Below are 13,867 nucleotides of genomic sequence, written 5' to 3' on the forward strand. Positions count from 1 at the left end.
TGAAGTTATTTTTTTAAATCTATTTTCTCAGTTTGGTAGATATTACAGATTTATCTTAATATTTATTTAATAACTGACATCTTACGTATTTTTTATTAAACCTATGTAAATATATTTTGAAATTTTGAAATTATTTTAACCTGCCAAATACTCGTTATAAAGAATCTTTGAAAATTTAAAATCTTCTTGCAATATCAGCAGTTATTTTAATTAGCTTATTTTAATTACGATATTTTATTACATCAGGGAGTTCATGTGAAGCTTGAGGTGGTATCGCATCACTCGTATCTACTTTGAGTTTAGTTCTGCTTAAACACGTTCCGTTCCATTTAAACAGCGAGTTTTTTAAAAATTGATAGCTTTTGTTGCGAGCATGTGGCTCGTATATTTCTTGAGTATTACAAATGATCATCTTTTTAATAATTTCTTTCATGTTACAATTAACTACACATATCGCCTTAAAAACTAGTTTAAATAATTTATACTTTGAAGTATTAGATAACTAAACCTAAATACTGCTTATAATATGCTGTATATACACTTGCTGTCAATTATATATATATATATATATATATATTATACAAATTAACGACTGTGTTTTTATTTATAATACCAATACTTCCATCCATATTTTCATGAACCGCATCTGGATTATATAACACTTATGAAACACATTTAACATTAAATAACACTTTTTTTTATAAACATGTTCGCTTCCAACAAGGCTGCAAGCAACCACTAATTAAAGATGGAAGTTACTGGAAGAGAAAAGATGATGATTGTAGAGCAAGATGAAGAAAGCGAATTCCATAGAACTGATGTTCGAGGAAAAAAAACTAGATAAATAAGCGATTTTGGAGCACTTAGGAACAGTCACAGAAAAAGGATGAGACTTAATTGAATAACAAGTAACACGAGAACGAATTTTAGTAAATGGCACAAAAGGCGCTAGCTCTTTAGAGCAGTGCCCATTATAGTACTTGTAGAAAAAAGAAGGAGAAGCAACATTACGATGATGTGATAATTTTTAGAGGTTGGCTGCAAGAGCTGGTCCAACTATGTTTACAATGCGTTTTTGCACCTTGTCTAAAAGAGAAATAGCATTATTAGAAGATCCGCCCCAGATATGGCAACAGTATTCCATACAAGGCCGGATTTGAGATTTATAGAGATAGAGAACAGAATCCGAAGTAAGAAAGTGTCGAGCTCGATAAAGAGATGCAACCTTAGCAGATGCTAATTTTGCAACTGATTTGATATATGGTTTCCAAGAAAGATTGGAAGTAAAAGTTAATCCTAGAAGATGAAGACGCATCGAGTTCATCACCGTTCATAAATATAGGAAGATCTAAATTATTGCGATAACGATTGACTTAAAAAAATTGAGTTTTATGATTATTGAAGTTCACCAGCCACTGTGAGCTACATGCTATAGCAATAGTGAGATCCTTTTCAAGCTCAAATGCCCCCTCAAAGCAATCAGAGAGTGTTAGTTTCTTATCTCGACAAGAGTAATTGGTAGTATCATCAGCAAACAATGCCACCTTAGATGTGAGAATATCTGGAATATCGTTAATTTAAATTCAAAAGAGTATTGGGCCAAGGATAGATCCTTGAGGAACCCCTGAAGTTACAGAGTAAGAAGAAAAGTGCTGTCCGTTGAGGGCAACTTTTATACTACAATTGAAAAGGAAGGATTCAATAATCTTAAAGGTGTTGCCAGATACACCATAAAAAGAAAGCTTATGGAGAAGACCAGCATGCCAAACTTTATTAAAAGCTTTTGAAATGTCAAGAGCGATGGCCTTAACCTCTCCACCTTTATCTAATGCACAATAAAACATATCAGTTGTTACTATTAGCAAATCAGCTGTAGAACGAGAAGATCGAAATCCATATTGATGGTCAGAAAGTAAATTATTAGATTCAAGATGAGAAATTAAGTGTTTGTTAATTGAAGATTCAAAAACCTTGCTTATTATAGGAAGAAGACTAATGAGACGATAGTTGGACGAATCAGATCGCTCTCCAGAATTTTTGAAGATAGGGATAACAGATGCCGCTTTTCAGCAGGCTGGAAAAAAAGACTCTGATAAGCACTTGTTGAAAAGTTTAGAGAGTATAGACGACAGCTCAGGAGAACACTTCTGCAAGACAATAGCAGTTATGTTGTCCGGGTCACAAGCTGTAGAAGAGTCTAGGCAGGAAATCACTTTAGATACAGAAGCTGGAGTGATACGAATGTCACGCAGTGGATCAACCTGTTTGTTGGCAATATCAGGTAGAACGCAACTAGTGGAATCAAGAGATGATATTTATGAAAAGTTTTCAGCAAACAATTCAGCTTTGTCTTTAGGTGAGGTGACAAAGTCTGAACCCTACAAGAGAGGTGGAATTAAAGGTTTGCCCTTATTATTAATACAAGTAAAGATTCTCCAGAAGTCACGAGAGACTAATTTTTGAGATGAGATGCGAGATTTCATGACCTGAGAATAGCGGGTTTTGGCGTTAGACAAAACCTTTTTACAATGGTTTGTAGCAGTAATAAACAGACGTCTGTTTTCTGGAGAATTGTTTTGCTGATAAATATGGAAGTAACGGTTTCGATTGGCAATCGCAGAAGCACAGTGTGAGGAAAACCATGGAGGAGAGTGAGGCTTGACCTGGAATCGTCGAGAGGGAACAAAAGATTCCATGCCAGCCTGAATCCACGAAGTTATGTAATAAGCATTATGTATTTGTCGACAGGAAGACAAAAGATTTCTACCCAAGGGCCATCACGGAGAAAATCACGGAAAGACCGAGTCAGCTTTAAGGTAGTTGTAAAAGCTACGATAATAGTGGTATTCAGGTGATAAAGAAGAACGAGATATTAGTTTTAGAGAGATCAAACTGTGGTCAGAAGCACCTAAGGCTGAATGTGGAGAAACTGACTAGCATCAGAAACAAGACATAAGTCGAGTAGAGAAGGTAAATGATTCCGGTTGTCTGGAAAGCGAGTTGGAAAGTTGACTATTTGAGTTAGGGATTGAGAAAAGTTAAAGTTGTGGGCTTTAATGCCTGCAGAGTCACTTACACTAGAGTCAAGCCATTCAGAGTGGTGAACGTTAAAGTCACCGATAACAACTATATCAGCTGATGGATAAAGAGAGAGGGTTGGTCAATAAGATCAGAAATAACATTAAAAAGAGTGCAGTCTTGAGATGAAGGATAGCTATATAGAACAATGAGAAAGGCAATAAAGCGAAGTGGTGCTAATCGAAAGCACATATAAGAATAGTCTGTGGATTCAAACCTAGTTTCACGACAAATGGGTGAATTCTTACGAATGTAAATGCCCAGGCCAAGCATGTGACTATTGGAATTTTTACGAATTATAGGAAGATAACCATCAACACTAAGATCGCAAGATGAGACAGTCGAACTCAAATTAGTCTCATAAAGAGCAAGTAGGTCTGGTAAACTTTGCAAGAGATAAGACTCAACAGGAGAAAAGTTACTTCGAAGACCACGAATATAAGTGAATGATAGGTTTAGAGAACTTGATGATGATGATGGATTTTTTAAAATATTTTTTGGTACTTTATTCAATTTTAAATTTGAATGAAGAACTTGACTCATAGCATAGATAGTACTCAGAACACTGTTTAATAGCCCAAGCAAATGCCTCATTACTACTAATAAACCCTAAGCCGTAACAAAGGGCTCCAAATGTGGCCTCCGCAATGCACTAAAAGTACAAACAGGGACACCATCCATGCGCAACATGGCACTGTTAATACTTTGATATTCTTCAGCTGTTTATGGAATCAGCCTCTCTGAGAGCTACCACAGAGTTTGGGAAACCTGACTACCAGCCGGCCTCAGAACCATAAAACTGAGTTTTAGAGCTGTACCCTCATTAGGAGATAATAGAATGAGTTGCCTAGTCATAAAAACAGAGACACAAGCAAAACCCATGCATTAAGTCAAGAAGATCCAGCATTCAACATCCTAAACTGGAAACAATGTATTAAAAATACATCTGCGCCAGTCTAATAGATGAAGAAGGGGTGCGAGGCTGATCTCTAGCCTTTACTCAACCAAGAGCCCCAAGGCAGGGGGTGTTTTAAGTCGGAGTTAGGATCTCCTAGCCTTTGCCTAAAAAGACGTATCCTACAAGGCAGCAGGACATGAAGCAGATTGTACTGGGTTACATGTTACAAGTTGCAGGATAAGCTGACCAGACATAATAACCTGACCTGACTTATGAAACACATTTAACATTCAATGATTAGGATTAATAAACAGATTCTTTGAAATTATATTAAAAACACACTTTTTTGCTTTTTAACTAGCAAAAATTATTATTATTGTTTTATATTATTATTATTTTTATATTTTTGTATTTTATATTGTATTTTATATGTCGGATTATGAAGATTTTGTAAATAAGCAATTCTTTAGTGCTGAAACAGCAATTTCTCAAACTCTGAAATGTTTTATAATTAACTTTAGGCAGATTGCATACATCATATAAAAACATATTGCTAAAAATTTGGTTAAAAACTGATCACTAGAAAATAAAATAACTCTGACGGGAGATTGAAAAATAGAAATTAAATGCAAAAAAATATTTTAAAAATAAATAATGTATGTAAATTTTAGAGCAAAATATTAAAAAGCTACCAGCAGCATAAAGAGTTCCTTGCTCTTGCTTTTCCTTATCATTTTTATTCTTTTTAATGTCCCTGATTGTTTTTCTAGGCAACTTTACATCGGATTTATTTTTGTATGACGATTGATATAAACGTATTTTATTTTCTCAATTGCAGCCATCTATCATAAATGTTCCTGGAGTCATATTGAGTTTTTCATAAGTCATTACTGATGCTTTTCATTCAAATTTCAAATGTAACAATGAACAGAATTTAGTTTTCGGTTACCATATCATCATGTTAAGGCTCTCATTTTTAGTTCTAAGTTTTTCCATGCATACATTTTGCAAGCATTTCATTAGAGTTTAGTTTTTTATAAAATGGTTTTAGTAACTTAATAGTATCACGTGGCAAATCAGGGCCAGGTTTATAAAGAGAAGGTTGGTTGGGATGTTTTCAATCAACATTGTTCTGGCACCAAGTTTTTTCATCGTATGGACAATAGCTGTGATAATTTTGTATGCATCAGGGTTTGTATTTTTTTTCTTTCTTTTTTCTTCTTTCAATATTTGGATAGTACTTCAAAATCCAAAAATTTTCCTGTTGACATAGATATTGCAGTATAAACACCGTTGTATGAGGAAAAACTTCAACATTGTCAAGTGCCATCTCAAGAAACACTGGTGTTTATTAAATTGGATTCATCAGTAGTATGTTAGGATGCTTTTACAATTTCAAGTGCAGCACCAGACATTTTTAGTGCAATTGCTTCAACTTCAATAGCAATTTTTCGAACAATTTTAATGTAAGTGTTTTAGCCATTGGCGGTCGAGATCGATAAGATAACAGAAGCTTTTTAGGCCAGTATGGCCCTGACCATATGAACGCATTGCTTAAGTAGACCTTTGGTAAATATCAAAAGTTCTACAACTTTCAGAACCACACTTTTTGGATGTAAAAAATGGTTCATCATTGAACCCACATTTACAGAATATAATCAATGAGCTGGAAAGTCTAATTTTTTTTTTGTTATTTTAGCTAAATTAAGTCTACAAGTTTTACATTCTGGACAACATAACAATTAAACAACAATGGCTAATAAAGTGCTATCAATTATCCTGCATCCCCCTGCTTTTTTTATTAGAACTTGCAGAATTATTAATAGGGTTTACCTTGGAATAAGATACATTTATTGAGCTCTGTGAATCTGTTAGTAGAAGGCTAGTATTTGCTGAATTTGTTTTATTTAAATTAGGGAAGACCGGCGCTAGTTGGCTCGGTTTTTACTCTATGAGCTCTGTAGCCCTAACAGTATATATTTTTTTAAAATATTAAAGTGTAGTCTTAAAGAGTATGAATTTGGGTAACTTATAAAACTTGCATTCATTTACAAAACTAAATTCTTGGGGCTTTTACGGGCCCTCAAAAAAAAAAAAAAAAATTGCGTCAATGTACCCCACCACGGGGTATGTTGGCGCAAACTATAAAAATAATTATTAATGTACTATTAAGTACAAAATTAATAGAAATTTTTTTACTATTATTTTTGGAAACAATTTTATTCCAAAATTTAATATTACTTTTAGCTGGTACCAAATATTAGTCCGTATAACAGTCAAAACAGTAGCCCACTTTTTATCTGTGAAAAAAAAATCTAAAAAGAATTTTTTTTAAATTGTTTTGTAAGAATAAATTTTTTCAATATTGTTAAAAATTAAAAAAAAAATTAATTATAAAAATATTTTTTTTTCCATAGTAAATGCTATGAGCCAACCCCGTGAAAATTTTGGCAACTTACCCCGAAAGCCTTTTTTTTAATAAACAGTCTATAGATCCTGAAAATCGGCAAAAGTCTGACTGAAACCCAATTGTGACTGTAAACCAATTGTGACTGGAACTTTTACAATAGTTTTTTTTTTATTACGACAATTTTTTTTGAAAAGTAAAAAGGAAGAATTGTTACATTTTACATTTTTGTCCAAAAAACGCATAAATCTTAATATCTCCCATGCGCATCCGCGAATCCTGACAATACTATAGTGATTGATGAAATGGTCAATTAGGAAGATTCTGTGCAATTTTTGTCACTTTCTGATGAAAGGCTCTGAAGTTTAACGCAGTTTGACAACTTACCCCTGCGGTCAACTAGCCCCGGTCTCCCCCATACAGATTTCCATAAAATCTTTTTTTCTTTTGGAATTGGGCAGCAAATTTCACACGTTCTCTACCCATTAAAAGTATAAGGTTTTAATTATATAAACATAAACAGATGCACAGATATATATAACTTTTAGATGACATTTCGTTTAAAAGAAACTTCTAGAGGAAATTTATGAGAAATCCAGTTATTGCTTTTAATCTTACAGATGGTTTGATTAATGGAAAATAGAAATAAATTATAAACTTATTTTAACAAGCTTTCTCAGTTATATTTGTTATCAAAAGTTATATTTGGGGAGAATTTTTTGGCCAAGTAAAAATTTAATCGTTGCTATGGAAATTGTCAAGGGCGCATAAAAAAGTAAGGTTTAGCTAAGTTTGCTTTCCTCAAGTTATATGCTGAATTTAAAAAAATGGTTTTTAGAATATGATTCGCTGATAAATTTTAAATAAAATAAAACAAATTTTTTTTGAAAAATTTGATATTTCTGAGGGTATACCAGTTATATATATTAAATTTTTCAAATCAATTACAGTGTACGAGGTCACTACGTTTTTCGAATATTTAAGCCGAGTATTTTTAGTTTTCGATCGTCACTAAAGTGTTTAATTATCGTTAATTAAAGTGTTTAATTAATGATAATACGCGTAGTCGGACACGTTTGAGTAGAGCAAATTATAAGAAGGGTTAATCAAGTTTGCGTACAAAACTCTACATGACGTAGCTAGAGGGCTCCGACACAGAAATACCTTGCGACAACCAAGTATTCGATTGATAACCCAAGTTGCTGATTTTAATTGTATTTTGACTTTGAGGTTGTCGGATATTAGTACTATAAGGTCTCGCTCAATACATTTTGGAACTATATTGCACCCATTACCGTCAATATCAGCCACAATATTATTAATTAGTTTTTGCAACAACCAACTCGTATTTTGGCATTGAAATTCAAAGGCCACCTGTGCAACCAATTTACAGCGCTGTCGTTGTCCGCTTGCAGTTTTTTATAATCCGAGGAAATTCATTATCAAACTGATTTTGTCATTATCAATGTGATTTTGCCATTATTGGTTTAAAACATGGTATAGTTATAAATGTATTCTGGTAAGTCATTGACGAAGAACACAAATAACAGTAATCCTTGATTTGGCAAAGTAGGTAAAAATTTAATAAAGCAGGTGTCCTCGAACAAACTTTCTTTAAAATGTTACAGGATTCAATCCAGTTTGTACGGCAGCCTTTGTGATGTACAAATCCATGTTGAGACTTTGATATTGGATTGTGCACAGTGATTTAATATGATATCTCTGATAATTCTCTCCGTCACAGTTTGCAGTTATAAGTCTTGCCTTTACTTTTTTTTAAAGAGTAGGCGTGACAATTGATTTGCATTGAGATTTTAAAACTCTATGGAAGTCGTGAACCCTTATTAAATAAAGTTAATTACCAAAGCTCTAATTGCTTTGCACATCACCAAGTATTTAAACCTCATTAATAAAAACAATTTTACTACTTTGTAATTAAAATCATGTTTTTTTTTGTCTTCTGGCGCTCCTATTATTTTGACGCCCAGGACACGTATGCTCTATTTGCTCTTCCCTCTCGGCGGCCCTGATTGTAACAGTTCGAATACATTACTCATAAAATTTTCTTTTCATTTAGTTGAATAAATTGAATGCAATAAAAAAATATAACGCAAAACAATATTTATAATTTACTTTTTTTTATAAGTATAAAAATCTATATAAAAATAATTTTATGTTAGAAATGTGCATATTACAATCCTTGCAGGAAAAGGTTTCGAATTTTTATATTTACATCATATCGTTATATTAATAAAATATTTTTTAGAAGAAATTCAAGATGGATCTCAAAACAAAAATTTTCCATATTCTAAAACAACGACAAAAGAACTGACTACCATTTTACAAAAAGAACTAATTATCAAACAAATTTGGTGGGCAGGTGTTGCCCGGCAAACCTTTCCAACAGAAATAATGAATTATTACACCGTTTGGGTACCTTGCAAATGCACTTGTACCAATCCTTTTGTGGCAGATGCGACAGTTACGTTCTTCAGTAATTTCACATTTTGTGCTCTGGTAATAAATTCGTTGTTCAGATATTTGCAAATAATCAGCATATATAAGACTTTTTCTTACAATAGCTGAGTGTTTGTTTTGTATCTTATCTTTTAGTGCTGTTGTTAAAAAAGCCAAAATATCTTTGATTTTAGTGTAAGGAGGCAAAAGTTCTAGCGCGTCTTTGATTTCGATTCTTTTTGCGTGCTTGCATAAAAGATCAAGAGCAACTTGAAGATCGGGATTCATTACCACATCATTGAATACAGAGTTAGGTGCAGTAAGAGAAGGTAATTGTTCTGGTTGTAAATACATTTTTACTAAGCTCAAATAAACATTTCTATCAGATTCATCTGTACAGTTTTCTGCAGAAAATATCTTGTGACAATGTTGCTCCGCCATTTGACGGTCTTTTAAAATATATATGTAAATAGCTAGAGCCTCTTCATGCCGCTTTTCTCTCCCGTATAATAAAGCACGCTCCTCATGTAGAATGTTCTGCGGAAAATACCGAAGAAGCTTCGATGGCTGATACTGAGTAGAATGTTCCAGAAAAAAAAGAAGCCTTGAACGTAAATCTCCTAGTTTTTCTGGCTCTTTGCCAGCTGGTTTTCGCTTATCACTACTTCGCAACGAAATAAGATAATCGCGCATTAAAGGAATAATTGACTCTATATAGCAACTAACCAGACGATTATGAAATTCGGATTTTGTTTCTTTCCAATCAAAAATGATGTGTTCTAAATACTTAGTAACAGTACTTGCTGCATACTTCTTCAAATGCTCTAACACGCGATCACGTGGAAGTTGTTCGATCTCTTGTGTATCGTTAGTGAATATTGTTAAAGCTTCATTTGGATATTTTTCTAAGACCCCAATCGAATATTTAAATATAAGAGATAAATTTGATTCACCAAGTTTTTGTAAATATTCTATTGTTTTACTTGGTCCTTTCAGAGGGCTTGAATCAATATCTGATTGCTCCGAAAGAAGATTTAAAGCTTTCTCATGTTCATTATTACTCTGATAAAGAAGCACAAGTTCGTTGAACTTCTTTTTTTGCTTAAGCGCGGTCTCGCATTCCTCAACGTGACAGTGGTTACTAAGACGCAAAAGAGGTGCTATAAGATTATCATTTACTTGTAGGTAGCATTTAAGTAAAGTGGTATCAATTAAACAAAGAAAGCTTTTGCTTGTTTCAAATTGCTGACTGTTTGACACCGATGGCTGTCGGCTTCGTGTGACTGCTGACTGTTGAATGCTTGTGAAAGTAGATTGTTGGGTCTGAAACAAAACAATAATTTAACTCCTAAAAGATATATGCAAATGTAAAACATAAAATTAAAATTAATAAAAAAGTATAAAAAATAATATTAAAATTAATAAAAAAAAAAAAAGAATAATACTAAATATTGACGACTTGCAGTAAATTAGTGGTTAACTACAAAATGTCAAAAAAATTTATTAAAAAAACATGGTTCCCTTTTTGGTCCCATTTTATTTTATATCTACATTAATGATCTTCTAACAAAACCTCTAATGTTGCTGATGATACATCTCTACACTCCTCTAGTCTTTATAAAAAGTTATCACTTTTGATTGCTTAGGACAAGTATTCATCTCGAATAGAGTTGCAAAAAAACGTGTTTTTTTGGTGTTTTTTGACTTTTTAAACAAGTTTTTTATTTTTCTTGGTAAATAATTTGGAAGAGTTTTTGTTTTATTCTGTCTATTTATAGTATATGATCATTATAATCACAAATATAATGTATAAACACCAATTTAAAGTTAATGTTTTAATAAAAATTTTAAGAGCAATTTATTAAGTGTATTTATTAGGCGGTTTAGTATTAAGTTAGTTATAAATCTAGGTATATTGTATGAGAATGTTTATTTGTCATGTTTTACTTCTTAAATATTGCTATACATCCTAAATATTACACTCATTATATACAGAAACTATACTTGTCCATGACAAAATAACCATTTTTCATAATTTAAATATACTAATATACAACATGATGCTTATTTTATATCAGACTTCAAATCTTTAAAGAAATAGACAACCCTAATATTTATTATGTAATAATTTAGTTTTACATTGTTTGTTACATATTTTGAATTATATTGCCAGTAACCCCTTATAAAAAAACCCTTAACTTTATTTAATTTACATATTCTAATATTTTTGAATAATAATGTTTTATTAGTTTTAATTCGTTATTAATTTAGTGCTAAGTAGTGTAGCACTGTGTAGTGTAGTATATACTCAATTAAAAAAAAGGATAAATATTTAAGCAAAAAAATTCAATAATTTAGTAATTTTAACATGTATTTAAACTATAAGATATTCTAATTAGGTGTGCTTTCTGAGTTCGAGTCTTCCTGCCCTAGACTACCCTCATCTAATGATTCATAAACAAAGTCACTGTCACTTTCTATATTAACTGCTTCAGACTCTGACCAAGGCATTGAAGTGCTAGGAACTTTATTCACACTTGCATTATTAATTTGAGGAGTAGTTATGCTTGTACCATTTTCATAACTGGTGTTTTCAACATTTTCAAGTTTTAAATTTTGTGAAATGAAAACTAGTTTTCCAGCCCTTTCAGTCGTTAAGTGATTTCTTTTTGCTCTATGAATGTTAGAATAAGTGCTAAAACTTCTCTCACATACTGCACTTGAAGCTGGTAGCTGAAGAATTCTAAACAAACTTTTAATAGTTCAGTAAAGGAACACAACCCTTTCCACCAATTTATGGGTTGAGTTATTCTACCTGCAGTCCAATTAAAAGGTTTTGAAAAAATACCACCATTTGATTGGTAATTAGCCAAGTCAAACATCATAATTTCTTTGTTTACTTCAGGCAATGAACTTACATACTTGCAGCAATGTTGTGTATTGCCTCACATGCATCAATCTATAAAAAGATTTTTCTTTCAATAATTTTACAATTATTTTATTAATTTAAATAGTATTTTCAAATTTGAAAATAGTATTTAATATTATTCAAAATTTTTCCAAAATTTTACTTTTAATGCCCAAGCCATTTTAGCCTTGGGCATTAAAAGTAAAACTTGGTTTTAAGAATCATATATGAATTATGTAAATACTTTTTGTTCTCCAGTCAAGACTCTGCCTTGAAATTTGGGATCTAGTATATTGGCAGCCAAGTGAATTTCTGTTAAACAAAAATCTTTTCTTTTCTTGAAGATTTTTTTTGCTTCTTCTTCTTCCTTTTTTGAGAATGGGCTAACTGTTAAGTTTTTAGAGTAAAGTAATTTATTAAACCTATTTTTATGATTGTATAATAAAATTAGTTACATAGTTCAATTTTTTTGTAATATACATTATATTTATACTTTTAGTTGTATTACCTAGTTCGCACAGGTAGTTTCAAGGAAATGCATGTTACTAAACCAGCTGATTTTTTTTGTATATCTTTAAATGCTGCAACAGATAAATGAGAATTTTTTATCTCTTTAACAATATCAGTTACTTGTGACATCAAAACACTTTAAGTTGTCAATTTAAAAAAATCTGTGAACAGTAAATTTAAACCATGTGAAATGCATCCATAGCAATGAAGATGGGGATAACAATCTTTTAGACGAGTCCATGCATTTTTCATATTTGCAGCATTGTCAGTCACAATGACCAAAACTTTATTAGGATTAATTTCTTCTAAAATTTTCTTTATTTCATTTGCCATATATTCACCAGAATGGCTTAATGTTCCAACAATATAGTTTAGGATATATTATATACTGTACTATATAAGTATTATAAACCTATTTACTGATATATTATTTCTGCTTACTAAAATGGTTTTCAGTGTTGTTTGTTATAAATTTAATATCAAAATTATTTATAAAATAATATGCATATTTTAAAAGTCTACCAGTCTGTTAAGTAAATCATTTTCTATTTTATGTGGAGTGACGATCCAGTAGCATATATTGCTCTGGCTAGGTGTGTATCAATCAGTTCCTGCAAAAGAAAATGTCATATTGGTACATCAGCCAATCATGAAACAAATCTTAAATCTATGCATCATGAACTTTTAATAAGCTAGTTGCCATATCAGTTAATTCTTCAATTAAATCTTAAAATTTAAAAATATAAAACACACCTTTTCAGTTTTTGTCATGCTGTCAAACACGGAACTTGGTGTTTTACTTCTACAAATTGATTCAGAAGAGGATGTTCCAAAAGAATCAGATTGTGGATTTTTTGCTTTTGGTTCAGCATCTCCAGAAGAGTCTTGCTGTTTTTGACTATGAACTAATATATTTGCATATAGACTTTTTATTTCTTTAGGACATTTTCAACATTTTTCAATATGCTTAGTCATTTGAGTTCCGTTTTTAGACATAATGTCAAAGCAAAAGGAACGTTTAACTCTTTCCATTTTGCTAATTGTTTCATGGATATAAATAAATTGGCAACTATGGTTTTATTTCTCCCTCTTGTATGGCCTGCTTTACTCATTTTTAAAACTAAAAGTTACTATGTTATGCAAAATATCTAAAATTTAAATATAATTAAATAAAGAACATAATTGATTATTAAAAAGAGCTTTTAAAACTGCTTATAACTTTTTATTTGCAACTTAAAACCTTATAAGTACAGTAAATTAATAATAATAATAATAATAATAATAATATATATATATATATATATATCAAATATTAAATAAAATTAAGTAAATGTATTTAAGTATAATAAATTTAGATAAAAAGTGTTTAATGTGTCAATATATAAAAATAAAGTCAATAAAAATTAAATAGAGGAAGATAAAGTTAACTAATAATTTTTTATACAGGACTGCTATAACCGTGTTAACCTAAACATTAACAATAAAACCTTTAAACATACCAAAAGAAAAAGAATTTTAGTCAAATTCAACCTTTGTTTTCCAATATAAATCTGAAATTAAAATGTGTTTAATAATATTGCCATTAAAGTTAAATTTAGTAGCTTAAATG

General features: G+C 31.2%; 1 protein-coding gene across 1 annotated transcript in view; it reads right to left on the reverse strand.

Moving 5' to 3' along the window:
• Positions 1 to 8,504: 8,504 nt before the first annotated feature.
• Positions 8,505 to 13,867, reverse strand: part of LOC100204511 (vam6/Vps39-like protein) — a 49,107-nt gene continuing 43,744 nt past the window's right edge. The window contains exon 5 of the mRNA XM_065820229.1: positions 8,505 to 10,163. Within this exon, the coding sequence (XP_065676301.1) occupies positions 8,736 to 10,163 (1,428 nt within the window). The 3' untranslated portion in view covers positions 8,505 to 8,735. The remainder of the gene's footprint in view (positions 10,164 to 13,867) is intronic.

The sequence above is a fragment of the Hydra vulgaris genome, chromosome 15 (genome assembly GCF_038396675.1).
Source record: "Hydra vulgaris chromosome 15, alternate assembly HydraT2T_AEP".
Lineage (NCBI taxonomy): Eukaryota > Metazoa > Cnidaria > Hydrozoa > Anthoathecata > Hydridae > Hydra > Hydra vulgaris.